The sequence below is a fragment of the Palaemon carinicauda genome, unplaced genomic scaffold, assembly GCF_036898095.1.
Source record: "Palaemon carinicauda isolate YSFRI2023 unplaced genomic scaffold, ASM3689809v2 scaffold17, whole genome shotgun sequence".
In the NCBI taxonomy this organism is placed as follows: Eukaryota; Metazoa; Arthropoda; class Malacostraca; order Decapoda; family Palaemonidae; genus Palaemon; species Palaemon carinicauda.
The window spans coordinates 596099-620808 of NW_027169258.1; the positions used below are offsets into that span (position 1 = coordinate 596099).

Consider the following 24710-nt stretch of genomic DNA (forward strand, 5'->3'; position numbering starts at 1 on the left):
ATGTCGGCCGTATTAAATATGCTGGAATTACCAAATAAACTCGTAGGTGAGCTATGAAACAAAGACATTAAAAGTCTGGCAACATTGTTACGTTTTAAGAGTAATGCTAGTTGCAGTGCCATCAAATTTCCATCGCGTTGTCGAATTTCTTTATCTGGAAGCAACATAAGCGGATTTCTATCTTGCCGATCTTTCAATATTAATAGTAACTTTTTATTACCCTTTGCTGTAGCAATCCTATGAAATATTGTTTGATTTTAATAAAAGTTGAAAATAATTCATTTTTTTAACACAATAGGCAGTCATAATGGGAGTTAGGCCATCTAAACCAGGAACATGCAAATTATTTTTTATATGACTTAGTTTTAATATTTGATAAAAATTACGAACCTCATTTTTAATACAATATTGCAATAAAGTTAAGCCTTCCGGTATCACTGGCGTTTTTGGTAACCACGTATGATATTTATTCAATAGTTTCTCAATTCCAATAACTTTATTACTTGAAAATACTGCTAAATGTTTTATAATTCCTGGACTAAAATTCCCAACTTCTAATACGTGGCTGAATAATCTCCAATGCTCGTTCCATATGGCCACCTTAGCCATTTCAAGGGTGGTGGTTGACATTTTGTTCGAATTTAAATACATACACAACCGCTTATTTTCAGAAAAATATTCAAAACTATCAACTATATCTTCTTTGTTTTCACAAATAAGAGGTGCCAAATCTCCTTCATGAATAACATTTTCGACCAACATTTCTAACACAGCAGAGCAATGATCAAAATTATTTTGATTTGTTTGCGAAAATATTGGTAACCAGTTAGTAATAACCTGATCAAAGTTTGCATCGGATAAATGTCCCAAAAAGGCTAAAAAGGATGTCTTTGTTTTTGGATCAATATCTATCTGTGTAGTAACATCTATAAAGCCACGCATTAATGCCCCATTTACTTTCAAAAATTACAATCACGAGTTCCAGCTAAAATACAAGGCCCTATAACATGAAAAAATCCATCAATCATCCACTCTAAACAAAATGCTATTGGATTTAAAATTGGCTCAAAACATCCGATAATAGCGGGTAATTTTAATTTATGTATTTTATACATTAATCGCTCTATTAGCTCATAACATAAATTGACATCATAAAATACGCGATGGGGATTAATATACGATTCTGTTATGTTAAGTTTGCTTATACGAAACCTAACCTCCCACGAGTGTCTAAAAAAATAATTGTATAATAAACCTTGATAATTAAGAGAAAGGTTGTCTAATGTTTTAGCAATAACCAAAGGGGAAAATGTATCAAATAATATCTGAAAATTAATTTTTTGGTTCAAGGAATTTGTATCTATTTGTTCTTTACCAATTTGTTGACAAAAATGATCAATTACTGCGGGCATGAATATATTTGCCATTTCATGTGGCATGATTTTAGCGATAAAAATAAATAACAGAAATATTGGTTTTCCTTCTGTATCTTTCGTGTTAGTGTCTATTGATTCTAGATATTGTTCCCCATTTGTAAATTTACCTCCATCAGTTACTGCCCACGTTGCAATTTGTTCAATAAGAGATAAAATTTGTACTGAACTCAAATTTTCGATACATTCAGAACATCCACTTGAAGCGTTCATAATATTATCACAAAATTTAGAATATAAAACAAGACGATGGTATTCTGTTGATGGGTACAAACGCGAATCCCATAATCCATATAATTGAGTTTTATTTGACATATTTTCTTTTTTGGTTGATTATTAAAATAGTTGGCCAACTGACCCAAGTGTTTTATGTATCCACTATATATATATATATATATATATATATATATATATATATATATATATATATATATATATATATATATATATATATATATATATATATATATATATATATATATATATATATATATATATATATATATATATATATGTATATATATATATATATATATATATATATATATATATATATATATATATATATATATATATATATATATATTGGTTTCAGTTTCTACCATTTTTATGAGTATTATTAACAATATTAATTTATGGGTGATCTTCTTCTGGTTCATCTTTTTGTAAAATATATTCCATTTCTGCGTGACAAACCAGGTGATAAAAATAAGGGATGTATGGAATAGGTACTATGTCAGAATATAACATTTTCATTATTCCTCTTGTATTTCTTACATTAAAATACAATATATTCTTATTTTCTTTATTTGTATATTCTCCGAAAAATTCTTGGAATAAATAAGGAGACATTATATGAATCCCATCCTCCAAAAAAAACACCATAAAATAACGTTTTCCAATCATCATCTTTTGAGAAAAGGGAAGGAATCATTAGAGATATATTTAAGGAGGGGTCTTGCCCCATGATTATGTAACTTATTTTATAATCAATGCTGTTATAATTAAACACTAAATATAAATTTATAAAATGTTGGTCGGTTTTAAACATGACAGTTATAATACTCGTGTCTCGTTCGTTTTCCTCTAATATATAATAGATTTTGTTAATATTACCATAATTTAAAAAATCCTCTTTGTTTTTGTTTTCTAACATATCTTTTGGTATATGTATAGGACACATGTAAAATCGGTTTATACCTAATATTACAGTATCGAAGGTTTTTTCTTCAAATATTTTTTTAAAACTTTCAGTAATATGATGTAGTGTTGTATTGAATTTGTATACATATGATTTTTCTGCCATTTTTTAATTAAATTTAAAAAATGTCAACGTATATTGATGGGATATTTTATTCCTCAACGAGATCTAATATGGGTGTTGTTGATAAAATAAATGAATTTATGAACCAAAACGAAAAAAATATCCTCATAATAGAAGAAGAGAAAAGTTTATTAAACAATAAGAAAAAAGATATAAAAAGATAGTTTTTCTTTGAATAATATAAATGAAATATATTTCAATCACAAAGAAGGTAAACAATTCGATATAATAGGACAATTGAGAATCAACCAAGAAAACAAGGATAATAATTCCCCACGTTATTATTATTTTATATTAAATTATGATGACGCCAATAGTCTTATAAATTTATATATAATAATCAATCCAAGTGTTTTTGTGCCTTTCGTTTTATCAACTTACAATATACCAGACACCAAAGATTCAATTTATACATCAGTAGTCATGAGCGTTGAATTTGTATATCATCCTAAAGAAATAGAGTTCTATCACGACAAAATTGTTAATACTCTAACAAATAAAACCCACATTGATTTGGAAAATATAAAATATGATGAAATAATTTCAAATTTATCAGAAAATTTTAAAAAAGTTATTAAAAGTTATTTGAGGATTAAGAATGAAGGGTTTTGCAAACTGGAATAAATACTTATTATACTCTTCTTCTTCTTTGTTGTCATCATCATCATAATAATAATGGGAAATTATTCATTAGAAGAAATATATGTCGACGATGAAAAAATCTATAGACTTAAAATAAAACAGTTTCCAAGAAATAATAATAATAATAATAAGAAGATAAATAATCATTACAAGAACAACAAAACAAATGATTTTTCGTTGGCTACCCAGAAATGTAAAAATATTTTACATATGCACAGCAACACAAAAAATGATAATAATAATATTAGTAATGATACTAGAAATGTATATTGTCCTTTTCAAGAACATTTTAAGACTTCTAATTCAAAATCAGGAAAATTATACGAAAAAAACCACTTGTACATATGTTTCTCCAACAATTGTATTTTACCTAAAAATAAAAACGGAAATTGTGTTATATCTACAATAGAATTTTTAGAATTATATTCCAAATTAAATTTGACTAATATCAATTAATTCACAATAAGGAATGAAAACTACTATTTTTCCTGAATATAATTTTCATAAACAAGGTGAAATCGGTAGTTTGCTCTTTGAATTATGATCAATGTCAGCAATTTTAATATTAGAGTAATTTATGATTTCGACGTCCTTTCAAAATCAACAATTGGTTTTTTCGTTCCACTGTTGTAGTCATAATACTCGTATATAGAATCTAATTGCATAAAAGTTTCTCCATTTTTGGTTATTATTTTTGACATATCATGTGAAGGTGAATATTTCAGCTCAGTTAACAATTTTGTTTCTTTTTCCCGTGAATAGTTATTATCTGTTGGCATGTTTAAGAATTTTTCTGAAACTTTTTCCCTTGTCTACCAAATTCAAAATTAAATTTATTATCGTTTCCGGATTCTGTAGTTTATCAAATGTTTTACAAAAAATTTTGTTTTTGTATAAATTTTTTAAGTAATCTAATTTTCTGTGACATATATTTTGAGTTTATATGACATTGGTTGAATCATCGTCCTTTTTGTCTAATAAAATGAGAAAGGCTTTTCGAAATTCGTGATCACACATTTCAGATAACTCCTTCTTTGGGATGATAAATTAATTTATTATCATTCAAAAAGATATACAAATATTGTGGCATAATATGAATCATGAAATCAAGAGTAAATTCATTTTCGTTAGAAAACACCGGTACATTATAATATGAATGATCAGAATATTGATTTGATATAGGCGATGCAAAATAAAAACCAATAGGAGGATATAATTCATCAAAAAGGTTTTTAAATAAGTGTCTTTGTAATAAATTACAGAAAATTCCTACATAGATTATAAATATAACCCACAATAATATTTAGAAAATAATCATACTTTGTTTTTTTTAAACATTAAAATCTTTTTTTTCCTTTTGTTGTTATTGTTATCCAAAAAATAACAATAATGATATCAACACTACAACATATAATCATTATTTTCATACCACACCCCGAAATAATAATAATCCTTCTTATAAAAACCAAAAAAACATTGATATTAATAATAAATAACCAAAAAGTAATAAAGAAAAGAAAGACTTTAAAGGACATAGATGAAAATCTTGGTTTATATATAAAAATTTATAAAAAAAAAAATAATAAACAATTATTTCTAGAGGACGAATTATACAACTTGGAAAAATACCTGAATTGTAACTATATTAATAATTTCATTGTTATAATTTTTCTAGATCCTAAAACGTGGTTGGATTTTTATGTTATTTGTGTCCCTTTTAGAAGTTTTTAGATAACAACAAGAAAATAATACTAATTCGAAGTTTTTTTTCCTGTCCTTTATCATTTGTAATAATTCTCCTCATTCTAAATATTCTGTAACCGAACAACAATAGGCAGAGGATATTTGAGTTAAGTCGTCTAAATTCGGATACTTATTCTAACATTTCTTATGCAAAATGTTGTTTTAACGCAAATTTAATAGATGAAATAATAAATAATATTAATATTCAATTTAATACTTTCCTATCATTCGGGCGTATTAATTTTTCTAATTTAATGTTTACGCGTGTTAATGATGATATTAATTATATCGACAATGATAATATTTTATTATGTTTTAATGAAAATCATGAAATATCTACCGAATAGATTATTTTTTAGGAGATACTTTTTTTTCATCAAACATTTGATTATTAATATAAGGTATAACTTTGTGATCCACCAGTATAACAAAATCATTTTTATTTTGTATTATCAACTTTTTCACCTCTTTGAAACCATTCAATTCTTTTGTCGCTATTGGATGTTTTTTTAACAAATATTGGTAAATTGTAATCTCGGAACACGACCCGAACGATCCACGTTCAAATTTGTTTTTTAATTCGTCTTTTTCATCGTCTAAATTAACCGCATTATAAAGTGGAGGTATTTTACCCTTATCATAAATTTCTTCTGTGGTGATGAAAACACTAATTATACTTTTTACGTCTTGGTAAATATCTTTTTTATAAATTTCTTTTAAAAGTATATTAATAAATCCATAAACACTCATCATGAAATAATTGCCAGATGAGCCAACTTCAGGAAAAATAGCGTATTCTTTCAAATTTATCACATCAGTTATACAATAAATAATAATACTTTCAAATTTATGGCCATGTTTTTTTATATTATATGTCATCCGCGAGGCCAAGTCTTTGGGTTTTAACATATAATAGGTAATACTATCATAATCATCTTTGTTTTGTTGTTCTTGTAAAAAAATTTTATTAAAAAGGAATGCATAATATATTGCCTTTTTTTAGTATAAAAAAGGTACCAAATTTACAAATTTAATATAAATTTATTTTCCTGGTAATTTAAAAGATATATATATATATATATATATATATATATATATATATATATATATATATATATATATATATATATATATATATATATATATATATATATATATATATATATATATATATATATATATATATATATATATATATATATATATATATATATATATATATATATATATATATATATATATATATATATATATATATATATATATATATATATATATATATATATATATATATATATATATATATATATATATATATATATGTATATATATATATATATATATATATATATATATATATATATATATATATATATATATATATATATATATATATATATATATATATATATATATATATATATATAAGACTTACTTTTAAATGGCTTTACATGAAATTGGTATTACGTCTAATAGTTTTTCATAAGATATAATTCAAAATGAGTTGTAAAATAAGCAAATTGCGGCAATTTTTTGAGAATGGTGATAATAAAAATAGGTTCCTCCAAGAATGGAGTAGGCCAGCAGCACCATTATCAACTCGCAATACAAATAAATTGTGTTTTCAGCAGATGGATATTGATTATTATATTGGTTATCCGGTAAGAAAAAAGGAATGTGGTGGTTATAATATGCAGCAGCAGAAGCAGGTACCCATAATAAGATTATTTGGATTAAATGATATAGGGAATACTATTTGTTGGAATGTATTTGGATTTTTTCCTTAGATATATGTTTCAGTCAATTTATTAGATTCACAAAAACAAGTTTCATATTCAGACCAAATAAAAAGGGCATTGAATCGAAAAATCTACTTGAATGAAAAAAAAAGATCAAATTAAATTAAAGGAATACGTATTAAGTGTAGATAGGGTGTTTAAACAAAGTATATATGGATATCAAGAAAAAAAAAATCATCGTCATCATTGTGTTTTTTTAAAGTTACTGTGGCTTTACCTAAATTAATATCTATAGCTAAGATTATTCTTGAAAATAGGTTAGTGATAGATAAACATCCCACTCACTTTCGGGTTTACGAATCAAATGTTGATTTTACACTTAGATTTATGACAGATGCTCAGATGCCTGGTTGTTGTTGGATCGAGTTACCTATTGGTGAGTGGGAAATAAAAAATATTGAGACAAATTTTGAAAATACTACTTGTCAATTAGAGGTTAACGTTTTTGAGTGGGAAAAAATAATTATTTATGAACCCGAAGGAGAATGGGCGTCTATTGCCCCACTCAGAATATTATCTTTTGATATTGAGTGTGGGGGAAGACGGGGAATATTTCCAGAACCCGAAATAGATCCGGTCATACAAATTGGAAATGTTGTTACGCGGCACGGAGAGACTGAGCCATTCATAAGTGTTGTTTTTACTTTGAATAGTTGTGCTCCCATTGTGGGCTCTAAAATTTTTTTATTCCAGGAAGAACAAGAAATGCTAGAAAATTGGTCAAAATTCCTATTGTTTATTGACCCCGATATCATTACTGGATATAATATTAATAATTTTGATTTACCATATTTACTTAACTGCGTCAAGCATTTAAACTTGCCAGTATTTGCTCATTTAGGAAGGGTAAAAGGAATAAAATCTTCAATATTAGATACCATAACCCAAAACAAACAAATAGGAAAAAGAAATAACAAAATCATTAACATAAATGAACGGTGTTTAATGGACCTTTTAACAATAATACTAAAAGAACACAAACTTCGGTCATATACTTTAAATTCTGTATCTTATCATTTTCTTAACGAACAAAAAGAAGATGTTCATCATTCTATAATTTCTGATTTACAAAATGGTAATAATCAGACTAGAAAAAGACTGGCTGAATATTGTTTAAAAGATTCTATTCTTCCTTTAAAATTATTGAATAAATTGATGTGTGTAGTCAATTATATAGAAATGGCACGCGTAACGGGCATTCCTTTATCATATGTTATAAATAGAGGACAACAGATTAAAATTTTTTCCCAAATACTAAGAAAAGCCAAAGAACAGAATTTAGTATTACCGGTGTTTGATAAAAAGGAGAGTTTTGAATATGAAGGAGCTACAGTTATTGAACCAAAAAGAGGGTATTATAACATTCCAATCGTTACTTTAGACCTTGTATCATTATATCCATCGATAATAATAGCACATAATCTGTGTTATACAACCTTTATTGATAAAAGATATATTAATCAAATGACTCTGGAAACTGACGATTATATCATTACACCTTCTAATAATTATTTTGTAAAATGTCATAAGCGCAAGGGATTAATTCCAGAAATTTTAGAATCCTTTTCTAATTGCTCGTAAGAAGGCGAAAATTGCATTAAAAAACGAAGAAGATCCATGGAAAAAGAAAGTCTTTGATGGTAGACAACTGGCATATAAAATATTGGCTAATTCTGTTTATGGTTTTACGGGCGCACAAATTGGTAAATTGCCGTGTTTAGATATATCACAAAGTGTTACGGCGTTTGCAAGAACGATGATTTCTCTTACCAAAAACAAGATTGAAGAAAAATATAGCAATGCTATAGTTATATATGGTGATACCGATTCTGTTATGATTAATTTTGGAGTTGAAACTTTAGAAGAGGCCATAAATTTGGGCAAGGAGGCGGCGAATCATGTGACTCAGTCTTTTATCAAGCCAATCAAACTTGATTTTGAGAAAATATATTTCCCTTACTTGCTTATCAATAAAAAAAAAATATGCAGGTCTTTATTATACAAATGCTAATACTTATGATAAAATATATTGCAAGGGGCTAGAAACAATTCGTAGAGACAATTGCCCACTCGTGGCTAAGGTCATAAATACTTGTCTGAAAAAAATCTTAATTGATAAAAACCCAATAGAAGCCCTTAATTTTGTCAAACAAACCATATCAAAATTACTTTGTAATGAGATTGACATCTCTCAATTAGTTATTACAAAGGAATTAACAAAAAAAAGCAGATTATAAAGGAAAGCAAATTCATAATGAGCTTGCCATCAAATTAAGAAAAAGAGATGCCGGTAGTGCTCCAAAACTTGGCGATAGAATTCCATATGTTATTATATGTGGATTAAAAAAAAGTCCTATTTATGAAAGGGCTGAAGATCCAATATATGTATTAGAAAATAATATTCCATTAGATTATGATTATTATTTAAAACATCCATTAAGTAAGCCACTTATTAGAATATTTGAACCTATTCTCGGTGATAAAACTGAATCTTATATATTAATAGGAGAGCATACACAAAAAAAGAGTTTACCAATAAGTAGAGTAGGACCATTAAGTCAATTTTTTCAAATACATCCAACTTGTATAAATTGTAAAATTCCCTTATTAAAAAGAAAAATAGTACCCGATGATGTAGAATATAACGCTTTATGTAATAATTGTAAAGTACACGAAACAGATTTGTATACACACCACATTGAAAAATTAGCTACACTCGAAAAAAAATTCAATCAATTTTGGACTGAATGTCAAAGGTGTCAAGGATCATTAATTAAAGAAGTTATATGCAGTAATCGTGACTGTCCTATTTTTTATATGCGTAAAAAGACAGAAATAGATTTTTTTGGTAAAAAAAAATTATCGGTCGTTTTGGCTTGCCACAATAGGTTATAAATATTATTATTATTTCCCAAAAATATTCCATATAAATGGTAATGCTCTTGGTATTATATAGTCATATTACTACATACCTAGAAGAAATAATTATAATGGAGGAAAATATTCTAAAAGTCAGCTTTAAGTTAATTTCAGACAATGCTAAATGTCCTACTAAAGGATCAATGGGGGCGGCTTGTTATGACTTATATAGTACTCAAAATGAAAATATTCCTGTCGGTCAACGAATTGCCATTGATACTGGTATATGTATGAAAATTCCTTCCAAAATACACGGAGAGATTAAATCTAGGTCTGGCATAGCTCTGAATAATTATGTAGATGTTGTTGCAGGAATGATAGATTCGGATTATACTAGACCTATAAAAGTGGTGTTGCATAATTTTCATCCAAATAATTCTTTTGAAAAAAATATTGGGGATAGAATTGCCCAAATAAATTTTTTTTCGGGAATTGATATCTGTTTAGTTAAAAGCATCAAAAATGAAAAATGGGAGATAGAATCTTGTAGGGGCAATAAAGGATTTGGATCTTCTGGTAAATGAATAAAAAAATAATGATTTTCTGGTAGTTTTATATTTTATATAATCAATCAATTAAGTATATAAGTAATAATGAATAAAAGTATTAAACTGAATTCTTTAACTTTTTTTTATAAACATATACCATCAAAATAAAATTAGTTATCAATGAGTATCATGAAAAAATTAGGCAAAATAAAAACTAAAACATTGGAAAATAAATTAAGAGATTATCTAGAAGGTGAATTGCTGAATCAAAATCTTATTGATGTTGATAAATTATCAATTACCCCCAAAAGATTTTGCCCATATTTTTGCAAATGAGTGTAAAAGTATTAATGAAAATTCACGCCTTTCCTCCATTATTCAATCATGCATTCATAGAATAATAGAAAACAATATTAAAGAATCAGTTTACATAAAAAGTAATGGATATCACAAATGAAAACAAAAATGAAGATGAAGAATCAAAAAAATTAATGATATTCTTACAGAGAAAGATTATAATAAAAATCAAGCTAACGGTAATGATATTAATATTGGGGTAAGATTATCCGAATATGAGTACCAGTTATTAAACGAAAAATTTAGTTAAGAAGAAAATGAATCACTATCAAAGCAAAATTATATACAAATGATTTTACCCAAATGGGGGGATGATAATAAAATAGAGAAAATTTTGTACAAAAATATGTTGTTTGGATTAAGTTTTAATAACTTTTATTTTATTATGAGGTGCTTCCCCCCCCCAGCCCCCCCCCCCCCCTTAGTCTTAAGACGAGATGTATGGTGCTCTCTTTTTGAATGTTGTAATCAGAAAATTTCCGATTGTCTTCTAATTGTTTGCCTGCAAATATAAGGCGTTGTTGGTCTGCTGGAATGCCTTCTTTATCTTGAATTTTATACTTTATATTTTCTATAGTATCAGACTGGTTTGCGTCTATTGTTATAGTTTTGCCTGTTAAGGTTTTTATAAAAACTTGCATGATGAGAATTGTATTAACCACAAGAAGTATGCGTAATTAATAAACAAGACAAGGAGGCTACTTTTATCTTATATATTTTTAAGTAAAATAAAAAACTAGATATATGAAATATTATAAAATTGTTTTATTCTTTATAATTATTATGCTTATCATAACGTGGATTATTTTAATATCAAACTTTAAAAATCTTTTTAATATATATGAAAAAATCATAAAAATATTAGAGAGAAATGATAAATTAATCATGCACCCCCCTCCATTTATTCCTCTCATAATATCAGAATAACAATAATAAAGCAAATGCTTTTATTCGGTATCTTATAAATAATAAACATTTATTTCAATGTCTGTAAATTGAAAAATATCACGAAGAATAATTTTAACGTTTGAGCAGCTTAAACCATCTATTCCACACCCAATACGGGGCATCGCTATTTTAGATATATTATTTTTAAATGCATGATTTTTCATGGACAACAAAGAACGAGACAAGTTCGTATATGTAGGTTTTTCCCAGTACTTTTCTTTGGTTACTAAATAGTAAATGAATCGTTAATTTTCATCTAAAATGGCTACATTACCCACACCACAATTTTGATTTTTAAGTTTTTGAACATTATCGAATTTTTCCTTAAAAGCTAAAGCAATTCCACCACCCATGTAAAAATCCCGGGAAACGCAATGCTCCAATGATACATTTTTTGGACACGTAAACAAATCTCCATGGATTTCTTTTATTTCATACATTATGTAAGTGTTATCAACAATAATATTATTGATATTAATAGAAATTATTAGTATATATATATATATATATATATATATATATATATATATATATATATATATATATATATATATATATATATATATATATATATATATATATATATATATATATATATATATATATATATATATATATATATATATATATATATATATATATATATATATATATATATATATATAATTGTTACCAACATAAAATTATTTTCCAAGTAGTTGTGTTTAAGTAATTTGGCTATAAATAAGAAAAAGTGTAGTAATTATAAACATCTATGCTTGTTTGTTAAATTAATACCATTATATTGTTTTGCGGGGTTTTAATAATGTATAAAAGCGTTAGTTGATTAATTACTTAATCTTCTACTTTGTAAGTAAGAAAAATCGAAGGAACGTATACAATTTGATTTTTATCCATCATTTCTATTTTATAATTGGGCGGTAAGGCGATAATAGAATTATCGGGATACTCTTCTTGTTTATAACCCCTTAACTGTAATTTTACAATTTCTCCTGGTTTAGATAAAATAGTAGCTCCGTAATATTGACGATAAATTGCTCCCAATGGATTTAAAAAGACTTTTCCCGTCCAGGTTGTGTTGTTATTATGAAATGTATAAACTTTAGGACGCCCAAGTACTGCATTATTCAAAAAATGATTATTATTTGTTTCATAACAGTGTTTGGTTTCAAATCCTCTTCCCATTGCTAATCTAAGGGCAGATATTGGATGGGTTAACTCTTTTTGAGTATATTGATTAACTAAAGATTTCTTATAAACGACCGGCCATTTTTTATATGGGTGATGCATATGACGAATTGGAAATTCTCTTGATGGTTTGATAACTCTATTTAACCAATCATGATTGTTGGCTTTTTTTAAAGAATGTTGTTTTACTAAAATTTTTTTTTTGTTGGGAAAAATAATATTAAATGGACTTTCTATTTCTTTATAAAAATGTACTTGTATGGGCCTAAAATTATTATTCAGTTTATAATATGCAATATCTGTTGTATGAAATGAAGTTGTGTTATTTTCTCCAATTTTAATGCACACATTTGACACTTCTTCTTCTTCTTTTTCTTCCTTTTTTTGAGCTCTTGCGGTTTTCTAATATCCCTTCAACAAAGCCATTATGAAAATCACAAACACAACCATAACCTGGTACATATTTATAGTTTGGGCTGTTATATAAATGAGGATTTAATGCATCATATTTTCATGGATCTTTGAAATAATTTTCATTTTTTGTTACTATAATTTCATTTTCTTCTACCTCACTATTAATTTCTTTACACAAAGGAAATGTTGCATTGACAACAGGTACTTGAGTTTCCGGAGAAATACAATGAGTACAGATGCCATCAATAAAAGGATTAAAGGATGGTATATTTTCATTGAGAATATTAGTTCTATGTGCAACTTTAATACATTTATTTTCCTTAATCATGTTTGGTTGAGGTTCATCGCACATTTCTCCTCCAAAATATTCTGGAGCATAACAAAAATAAGACCAGTTATTACTAGTTTTTATATCAAATAATAATTTCCCAAAACCACAGTAACCGAATCCACCAAATTTATTATGATAAGGTATTTCTTTACTATTGGGTAATAAATATTTTTGATTAATTTTAGGAAATAATAATAAACTATGAGATGTTTTATCATATATAGGAAATTTTATGTCTAAACATTCTTCATTATTATTAAGAAAAAGTGATGATGATGATGATTTTTTTGAAATATTTTCTTTTTCGGGAAAAGTGAAAAAAGGAGGATTAATTTCTTTTTCATTAACGTGTTCGTGTTCATTTTCTATATCCCAAGAAGGCATATTGTTTGTTGTTGCGGTGTATGGTAATACATTATATATTTCCACTCCCTTATCTTCTTTTTGTAATATTTGTTGACTATTGTTTTTATCTAAATAAAGCAGTGATATCTAATTATTATTAGTAAAATTTGAAAATATGATATGAAGAATGATAATAATTACCAAGAGTATAATCAAATGTATTATTATTGTCGTTGTTTTTGTTCTCGTTTTATGGTTAATTATCATTTTTTTTATAAAGAAAGAATAAGATATATGATAGTGGAATAACCAACCAGTTTAAATATCATCAAAAATTTGAAATATTTTCTATATGTTTTATTTTTATATAATTTTCAAAAAGGACAAGAAAATTAGGAAAAATTGTTTTAAATTTTTATTTCGTGGAATAAAAAGTAAATGGTTATTTATATTTATTCTGTCGTAACCTTTGTTTGTCTATAAGAAATAATAAATGTAATTAAAAAAAGTTCCATAATTCACCAACATCCCCCCCATCATTTGAATATCCATTACCCACACACAATGATATCATACAAGGTTTATTAATCACCGATAGAATTCTTTTGCGTAAAATATTTGAAATATTAAGGTCTCGTAAAGGTGCCAAATATTTTAAAAACATAATTATTCGAAATGTTCCTTGGGGAGATATTACTCCAATACCATTAATTTTTCCAGATGAATTCAGAAAAAAATATCCCTTTGATTTTGTAGCAGAGTTTACTACATTGGGCTATAATATGCTCAAGTGTTATAAACACGATTATAAAAAAACATGTCTCGAATCGTATATTATTAATGACAATATACCAACGTGTAGTGAAGCCTGCTATAAAATTTACGAGGAATTTAATGATTTTCTCGCAGAAAACTTTAAATTGACTAAAACAATCAAGAATTCTTCTTTAGAAGCTATTAATAAAAGACCAGAAATAATTTTTGAAACATTTTCCATAGAGAAACATTACCCTGATGGTAGTGGTATTGAAAAGTGTTATTGTGGTATGCAATTGACAAATCTAAAAAGATTTGCTATATTACCATCATCAAGGTGGATAATAAATGATGATAATACAGATAAAAAAGAGAAGGATTTGTTATCTTCTAATTTATCATCCCCCTCTTCATCTTTTTTAACCAAAGAAAGTTATTTAAAGCTTCGTGCCAATGATCCGGCAAAGGTGTATGATATATCTGGATTGGTGGATGCTCCACCTTTGTCGTGGGATGTGCAATACCAAAATATTAAATATAAACAAGAATATTGTCAAAGATTTCGTAAAGATTATAATGCTGAAATGGATACCTGTGAAAAATCAGCGCATAGGAAAGTTTTAGGATACATATTTGGGAATGCAGTTATGAATCAATTGTCTGATTCAGATATAGTTCAGTTATCTACAATACCTATTACATATATTATTAAATCTGCCACAACAGATGATAATGATAACGAATTCTCCCTAAACCCCGGTTACACCGAAAAAAAGATCAAACAAAAAAAGATTGAACTGGGATTTTTTACCAAAAAAGCAGATAAAATAATCAAAAGACTCGAAAATGTAACCATCATAAAGCCCCAAAACGAAAGAGATGTAGGTGGTTTAATGGTAGGCCATTATAAAGGTATTATATCATCAAAGGTGAGGGAAGATGTTGGGAATGCTGCATTAGAAATAATACGCTCAATGGGCGAGACTATTTTGATCGAAGAAAGCATTCTTGCGTCCCCCGTTATATTGGCGATTCTTTTAAAATATTATACCAAGAATTATGTTATGAATACTACAAAAAACATAAACACAATTGGAGTTGGAATGAAAGGATTAATTGAATGTGGTATGCGTTTAACTGCTGTTATTTTAAGAACAATAATTTCAGAATAATGAATTCAATTAGCTATCAAATCCTTAACAATGTTAAGCTCAGCAGCTAATACATTTTTGTCTTTAGGTGTATTAACAATCATTCCAGAAATTCTTCTCGTACAATATAACGTGGGTGGGTATAATCGCGAATTATCTCGTAATCACTTAGAACTTTACCACCAGGAAAATCTAGATTCAATTTTAACCCTGGATAGGTACGGTGGGTCGTTCGCGACCCCGAGCTTCAAAAAAAAACAGGTTTTTCTCACGTGACTCACCCCCGTGACTGAATTTGTGGGTGATCGACCTGCAGGAGGTGTCTACCCTACACGCTCTAGTAGTGTCCAGATGTGCATTGCTGTAGCTGTACTCCTTCCCCGATTTCTGAGACGCGTCGGGGTCGTTCGTGTCCGAGTTTACCCTTCTAAGGTAGTTTGCATAATTATCAAAGTTATTACGTATTATGAAATTGTCGTAGAATGGTGCAACTTGTATAGGTTATCAGTTGTGGAAAGTCTTGGTGGATTGTTTGGCTACCATGTGCATGTTTTTTTTTTTAGTTAAAAGGTCGTTCATCACCACGAGGACCATTTTACCGCGAGTGCCCCTTTTTCATTTTTTTTCATTTTTTTGCCAAGTCATTTTTCCGTAAGATATTGCCAAATAGTGTCGTAAAACTTTTGCTTGTTTAGTGTTTGAAAGTGTGTCTAGATGATCTGGCTACCCATGCATGACTTTGTTTTTGTCAGATACGACGTAGTTATTGGTATATTGGGTATTTAACTGCGGTTACCAATTTCTGTTTTTTTTTCAATATTTGTAAAAATTACTACGTAGTAAGGAATTGCCGTATATTATTCATTTTTTTTTCATGTTTATGTGTTAGAAAGAATGCCTTGATGGTTGGGCTAACACGTGCATGTCTTTTTTTTTATCTGAGATGTCGTATATTAGAATGTCGGGCATTTTACCGCGAGTGTCCCTTTTTCATTTTTTTTTCATTTTTTTGCCAAGTCATTTTTCCGTAAGATATTGCGAAATAGTGTCGTAAAACTTTTGCTTTTTTGATGTTGGAAAGTGTGTCTAGATGATCTGGCTACCCATGCGTGATTTTGTTTTTGTCAGATACGACGTAGTTATTGGTATATTGGGTATTTAACTGCGGTTGCCAATTTCTGTTTTTTTTTCAATATTTGTAAAAATTTACTACGTAGTAAGGAATTGCCGTATATTATTGATTTTTTTTTATGTTTATGTGTTAGAAAGTGTGCCTTGATGGTTGGGCTAACACGTGCATGTCTTTTTTTTTATCTGAGATGCCGTATATTAGAATGTTGGACATTTTTCCGCGAGTGCCCCTTCTTATTTGTTTTGCATTTTTTTGTTTAGTCATGTTACCGTAAGGAATTGGCAAGTAGTGTCGCAAAACTTATATTTTTATAGTGTTGGAAAGTGTTTCTAGATGATCTGGCTACCCATGCCTATTTTTTTTTAGCCAGATATGGCGTATATATAAGTATGTGTTCGATTTTCCTGTGATTGCCATTTTTTCGTTTTTTCCCATTTCTTTCAAAATTACTACGTACTAAGGAACTATCACAGAGTAATATTTCATTTATATGTTTATTTGTCGGAAAATATGCCTTGATGGTTTGCCTAGCACGTGGCTGAATTTTTTTTTTCTGAAATGCCGTATATTAGAATGGCCATTTTTCCACGAGTGCCCCTTTTTATTTGTTTTGCATTTTTTTGCTTAGTCATGTTACCGTAAGGAATTGGCAAGTAGTGTCGCAAAACTTATAATTTTATAGTGTTGGAAAGTGTTTCTAGATGATCTGGCTACCCATGCCTATCTTCTTTTTTTAGCCAGATATGGCGTATATATAGGTATGTGTTCGATTTTCCTGTGATTGCCATTTTTTCGTTTTTTCCCATTTCTTTCAAAATTACTACGTACTAAGGAACTATCACAGAGTAATTATTCATTTAGATGTTTATTTGTCGGAAAATGTGCCTTGATGGTTTGCCTAGCACGTGGCTGATTTTTTTTTTTCTGAAATGCCGTATATTAGAATGTTAGCCATTTTTCCGCGAGTGCCCCTTTTTATTTGTTTTGCATTTTTTTGCTTAGTCATGTTACCGTAAGGAATTGGCAAGTAGTGTCGCAAAACTTATATTTTTATAGTGTTGGAAAGTGTTTCTAGATGATCTGACTACCCATGCCTATCTTTTTTTTAGCCAGATATGGCGTATATATAGGTATGTGTTCGATTTTCCGGTGATTGCCATTTTTTCGTTTTTTCCCAATTCTTTCAAAATTACTACGTACTAAGGAACTATCACAGAGTAATGATTCCTCTAGATGTTTATTTGTCGGAAAATTTTGTTTACTTTTTTTTTGATTGAATATCATCAAATTTTTTTAGCTAAAATATTGTTTTACCTTTTTTTTTCGATTTTATTTCCCTTCAAAAAAATTTTTTTGGGTCAGAATTTTAATTTTATAGTCGTAAAATAATCGACAATTATCCAGCAACCCACCATACAATTTTTATGCATATCCAATAATAATTAGATTAGTAAATAACACCTTGAAATTGACATACCCTTCCTACATTTCAAGTGGCAGATTAGGGAGTCTGAGTGAGTGTGGTTGGCGGCCATTTTGTGGACATATCCGAAGCGTAAGCTGCCCTATCTATATATATTCTTGTTCCCTATAGAATTTGTGATATTTTGGTATATTTTTACCTGCATAAATATCATATTATATATTAAATATATGTATTTTTTTACGAAATTTCTAAGTACTCAAAAAATGACCTATAGATATGGCCCCTGATATAAATGTAATTTACAAAATAATGAAGATTTTTTTACATATTTCTATTTTAGGATAACATATGTTAATTCCCTAAAAAAAATAGCCACATCCTATTTCATTTGGGTACCCAAAAAAATTCATGAAATTTGGACAAATTTTTTTGGCCAAAAAAAGTTACCCTTTTTTTCTCATTTCAGATCTTCACCTCCATGGGTCTGACTTCATCCAAAATACATCAAGATGTGTCCTAAACATTCAAGAATCAATTCCTAAAAGGATTTGTGTATATATGTATAAACTTTTTTTTTATGAATTTCTACGTCAGGTCTTTTTTTTCTACTCAATTTTTTAAAATATTTATAATAAATAGTTTTTCTGCAGATGAGTAGTATTTATCTTTACAGTTGTTTTAAGCATTCATTGAGGTTTTTTTGGCAAAAGAAAAAAGGAGGTTACTGCAAAAACTGATTTTTCAAGAATTTTTTTTGGCGTCGGGGTCGTTCGCGTCCGAGTATACCCTTAAAGGGGTGTCCGAGGACCGTACCTATCCAGGGTTAAAACAATTAGCATCAAACAATGAAAAGAAAAAGGGATCATTTTTATCACCACTTTCTTATATTTCTATTACCAATCAACAGCAAGCCGAAGAAAAATATTCAAGGAATATAATATCTCTCCTCATAACACCAGAATTTATCTATATCATATGTATCATCAACTTTCATACCACATTTCTTGAAAATATTAATGACATTGGAAGAACGGGTATAGATCCGAATGAAGAAATGGCGCTCCTTTTTTAATATATTTCTTTACTAAAAGTAAACAGCTTGGGGCAATACATCAACATTCAAGATTATAACGATTTATCAATAACGGATACAATGTTCACAATCTTTCAAAACGACAACAGTAAAAACAAATTAAATACAATATCACCAAAATCTGTTTTAGAAAATAGCACAAATAAGATTAAGGAAGAAATTGAAAAGCTTACTTATGATATTACAAGTTTAGATTTAAGGTCCAAAATTTTAGGAAAAAATTATGATTTGTATATATTAAAATTAACGGCTTTATTTGCCCTTATTGTTTGCATTTTTATGTATGGATTAATGTGTAATTATTGTCATCAAAATAAATTCAAGATTTTGGTTGGGGTTATTATTACATTTAGCTTTATAGGGTGTTGCGGGGTGTGGTTTTATATATTCAAGCCCCTAATAAGCAAACTAAAGTAAGTTAATTCAAACTTTTCAGCGATAAGCATTGATATTTTTTTCTGTAAATATCGTACAGCATTCATATTATCCATAGTTATTTCTGGTGAATTAAATTTTGTCATAATTTCATCCTCGATATCATTTAGATGTGTATAACATATTTTATGTAAGCCGTGAAGGAAATTTTTACTCATTTTCCTTTCTACACTAGCATGATTATTGTAATTTTTGCGTGGGACCAAATAATAGGGACAAGCTCGAGTTTGAAAAGCATTTAAAAGTAATCCTGATTCTCGAAAAATATTATAAACGGTCACAAACGAATCATTCGTAACATTAATACCCCTTTTTTGTGCATCGGATATAATTTGTTGGCGCGTCATTGGTTCTACTATTTCGGTGTGTGCAGTTAGATATGCCTTGAACCACGCTTCCTCCATAGTTTTTTTTTTAAATTTAGTTGAAACTGATCACTAATAATTTTATATAGTTCATTTTTAATATTTTCATAAACAAACGTATAGCTCCGATCAAAATCCTCTATTGGACTCTGCATACGAATACGGGATGATGTGTGTCTTAAGGCATGGCATGTATAAATAGAAATATTCTCTTCACTGAATAAATTATCAACTTCAAGTTCATATAGTCCTATATAACGCGAAAAAAATTTCAGTGTTTGCCAAAAGATATCACCCGCAGATGCTACATTTCTTAATTGTTCAATTTTGTCAATGTATACTTTTGGTACAAAGTTGTACAATAAATCACCGCTTTCGTTCGTAATTTTTTTAGCAGCCTTAGAAACTTCTTCTAAAGTATAAAACTTTTCTAGTATATTCTGAAAATTATATTCATTATAAAGATTTGATGTTTTATTTTTAATCAAATCTGTAATCAACTCATTCAATGATTCTATATAGAAATTACAGTAATATTTATTTGACGATCTATCTGCAGTTGTAATACAACGTCCAATATATTCAATGAGTATTAATTTCATTAAACTAATTATATTGTTATTTGAAATTATAGATTTTTTTGCTTCCATAAAAAGGAAAAATACTGGTTTAATGAGAGATTCGCATTTTATGGCTTTGTTATATGAAGGAATTATCTCTGTGCTTTCGGTCATTAATGCTTGTGTGGTATTATTTAACCCTGGATAGGTACGATGGGTCGTTTGCGACCCCGAGCGTCGAAAAAAAACAGGTTTTTCTCACGTGACTCACCCCCGTGACTGAATTTGTGGGTGATCGACCTGCAGGAGGTGTCTCCCCTACACGCTCTAGTAGTGTCTAGATGTGCATTGCTGTAGCTGTACTCCTTCCCCGATTTCTGAGACGCGTCGGGGTCGTTCGCGACCGAGTTTACCCTTCTAAGGTAGTTTGCATAATTATCAAAGTTATTACGTATTATGAAATTGTCGTAGAATGGTGCAACTTGTATAGGTTATCAGTTGTGGAAAGTCTTGTTGGATTGTTTGGCTACCATGTGCATGATTTTTTTTTTAGTTAAAATGTCGTTCATCACCATGAGGACCATTTTACCGCGAGTGCCCCTTTTTCATTTTTTTTCATTTTTTTGCCAAGTCATTTTTCCGTAAGATATTGCCAAATAGGGTCGTAAAACTTTTGCTTGTTTAGTATTGGAAAGTGTGTCTAGATGATCTGGCTACCCATGCATGACTTTGTTTTTGTCAGATACGACGTAGTTATTGGTATATTGGGTATTTAACTGCGGTTACCAATTTCTGTTTTTTTTCAATATTTGTAAAAATTACTACGTAGTAAGGAATTGCCGTATATTATTCATTTTTTTTCATGTTTATGTGTTAGAAAGTGTGCCTTGATGGTTGGGCTAACACGTGCATGTCTTTTTTTTTATCTGAGATGCCGTATATTAGAATGTCGGGCATTTTACCCCGAGTGTCCCTTTTTCATTTTTTTCATATTTTTGCCAAGTCATTTTTCCGTATGATATTGCGAAATAGTGTCGTAAAACTTTTGCTTTTTTAGTGTTGGAAAGTGTGTCTAGATGATCTGGCTACCCATGCGTGATTTTGTTTTTGTCAGATACGACGTAGTTATTGGTATATTGGGTATTTAACTGCGGTTGCCAATTTCTGTTTTTTTTCAATATTAGTAAAAATTTTACTACGTAGTAAGGAATTGCCGTATATTATTGATTTTTTTTTCATGTATATGTGTTAGAAAGTGTGCCTTGATGGTTGGGCTAACACGTGCATGTCTTTTTTTTTATCTGAGATGCCGTATATTAGAATGTTGGGCATTTTTCCGCGAGTGCCCCTTTTTATTTGTTTTGCATTTTTTTGCTTAGTCATGTTACCGTAAGGAATTGGCAAGTAGTGTCGCAAAACTTATATTTTTATAGTGTTGGAAAGTGTTTCTAGATGATCTGGCTACCCATGCCTATTTTTTTTTTTAGCCAGATATGGCGTATATATAAGTATGTGTTCGATTTTCCTGTGATTGCCATTTTTTCGTTTTTTCCCATTTCTTTCAAAATTACTACGTACTAAGGAACTATCACAGAGTAATATTTCATTTATATGTTTATTTGTCGGAAAATGTGCCTTGATGGTTTGCCTAGCATGTGGCTGAAATTTTTTTTTCTGAAATGCCGTATATTAGAATGGCCATTTTTCCACGAGTGCCCCTTTTTATTTGTTTTGCATTTTTTTGCTTAGTCATGTTACCGTAAGGAATTGGCAAGTAGTGTCGCAAAACTTATATTTTTATAGTGTTGGAAAGTGTTTCTAGATGATCTGGCTACCCATGCCTATCTTCTTTTTTTAGCCAGATATGGCGTATATATAGGTATGTGTTCGATTTTCCTGTGATTGCCATTTTTTCGTTTTTTCCCATTTCTTTCAAAATTACTACGTACTAAGGAACTATCACAGAGTAATTATTCATTTAGATGTTTATTTGTCGGAAAATGTGCCTTGATGGTTTGCCTAGCACGTGGCTGAATTTTTTTTTCTGAAATGCCGTATATTAGAATGTTAGCCATTTTTCCGCGAGTGCCCCTTTTTATTTGTTTTGCATTTTTTTGCTTAGTCATGTTACCGTAAGGAATTGGCAAGTAGTGTCGCAAAACTTATATTTTTATAGTGTTGGAAAGTGTTTCTAGATGATCTGGCTACCCATGCCTATCTTTTTTTTAGCCAGATATGGCTATATATAGGTATGTGTTCGATTTTCCGGTGATTGCCATTTTTTCGTTTTTTCCCAATTCTTTCAAAATTACTACGTACTAAGGAACTATCACAGAGTAATGATTCCTCTAGATGTTTATTTGTCGGAAAATTTTGTTTACTTTTTTTTTTGATTGAATATCATCAAATTTTTTTAGCTAAAATATTATATTGTTTTACATTTTTTTTTTCGATTTTATTTCCCTTCAAAAAATTTTTTTTGGGTCAGAATTTTAATTTTATAGTCGTAAAATAATCGTCAATTATCCAGCAACCCACCATACAATTTTTATGCATATCCAATAATAATTAGATTAGTAAATAACACCTTGAAATTGACATACCCTTCCTACATTTCAAGTGGCAGATTAGGGAGTCTGAGTCAGTGTGGTTGGCGGCCATTTTGTGGACATATCCGAAGCGTAAGCTGCCCTATCTATATATATTCTTGTTCCCTATAGAATTTGTGATATTTTGGTATATTTGTACCTGCATAAATATCATATTATATATTAAATATATGTATTTTTTTACGAAATTTCTAAGTACTCAAAAAATTACCTTTAGATATGGCCCCTGATATAAATGTAATTTAAAAATAATGAAGATTTTTTTACATATTTCTATTTTAGGATAACATATGTTTATTCCCTAAAAAAATTAGCCACTTCCTATTTCATTTGGGTACCCAAAAAAATTCATGAAATTTTGAAAAAATTTTTGGCCCAAAAAAGTTACCCTTTTTTTCTCATTTCAGATCTTCACCTCCATGGGTCTGACTTCATCCAAAATACATCAAGATGTGTCCTAAACATTCAAGAATCAATTCCTAAAAGGAATTGTGTATATATGTATAAACTTTTTTTTATGAATTTTTATGTCAGGTCTTTTTTTTCTACTTAATTTTTTAAAATATTTATAATAAATAGTTTTTCTGCAGATGAGTAGTATTTATCTTTACAGTTGTTTTAAGCATTCATTGAAGTTTTTTTTGGCAAAAGAAAAAAGGAGGTTACTGCAAAAACTGATTTTTCAAGAATTTTTTTTGGCGTCGGGGTCGTTCGCGTCCGAGTATACCCTTAAAGGGGTGTCCGAGGAGTGTACCTATCCAGGGTTAATAACGCATTACAATAAACGATAAATCTCCTGTTATTCATATACAACTCTGCTGTAGCCTCAATGTTTTCCATACGATTTTTTACGTGCTCTGGGATAGGAAAGGTTTGAATTTCGAATAAACTTCTTATCCAAACTACAGCCAAAGAGGCTATATGTATGTCGAAATCAATAATATACGGATTTTTTGTAATCGCAAATGTTGAGCACATTGCATATATTTTAGTATTAACAATTTGTTGTATAATTTTGGTGTGTCCAGAATAAAATATTGGAATATTGGCATTAAATTCTGTTTGTTGGTCATCATATTTAATTTTTACCTTCTTATGATCCCCTTCCTGCATGCGTGCGGAACCATAAGATTCTAATGCTATTTGACTCATTATACTATAGGGCAATGTTACTATATTTTTAACAGAGTATGACCAGGAGTTTAAAGATACAGAAACTCTCGTTGGTGCAAATACCGGAATTCCAGAAATA

General features: G+C 28.8%; 1 protein-coding gene across 1 annotated transcript; it reads left to right on the forward strand.

Annotated features, from left to right (window-relative positions):
• On the forward strand, positions 1-24710 carry LOC137635766 (DNA polymerase delta catalytic subunit-like; the record flags this gene model as incomplete). Its single annotated transcript, XM_068368219.1, is given in 7 exon segments — positions 1-46; positions 7144-8513; positions 8515-8913; positions 8915-9160; positions 9162-9789; positions 14931-15616; positions 24621-24710. Coding segments are annotated over 7 exon segments (3465 nt in total), but the record flags the coding sequence as incomplete, so codon positions are not given.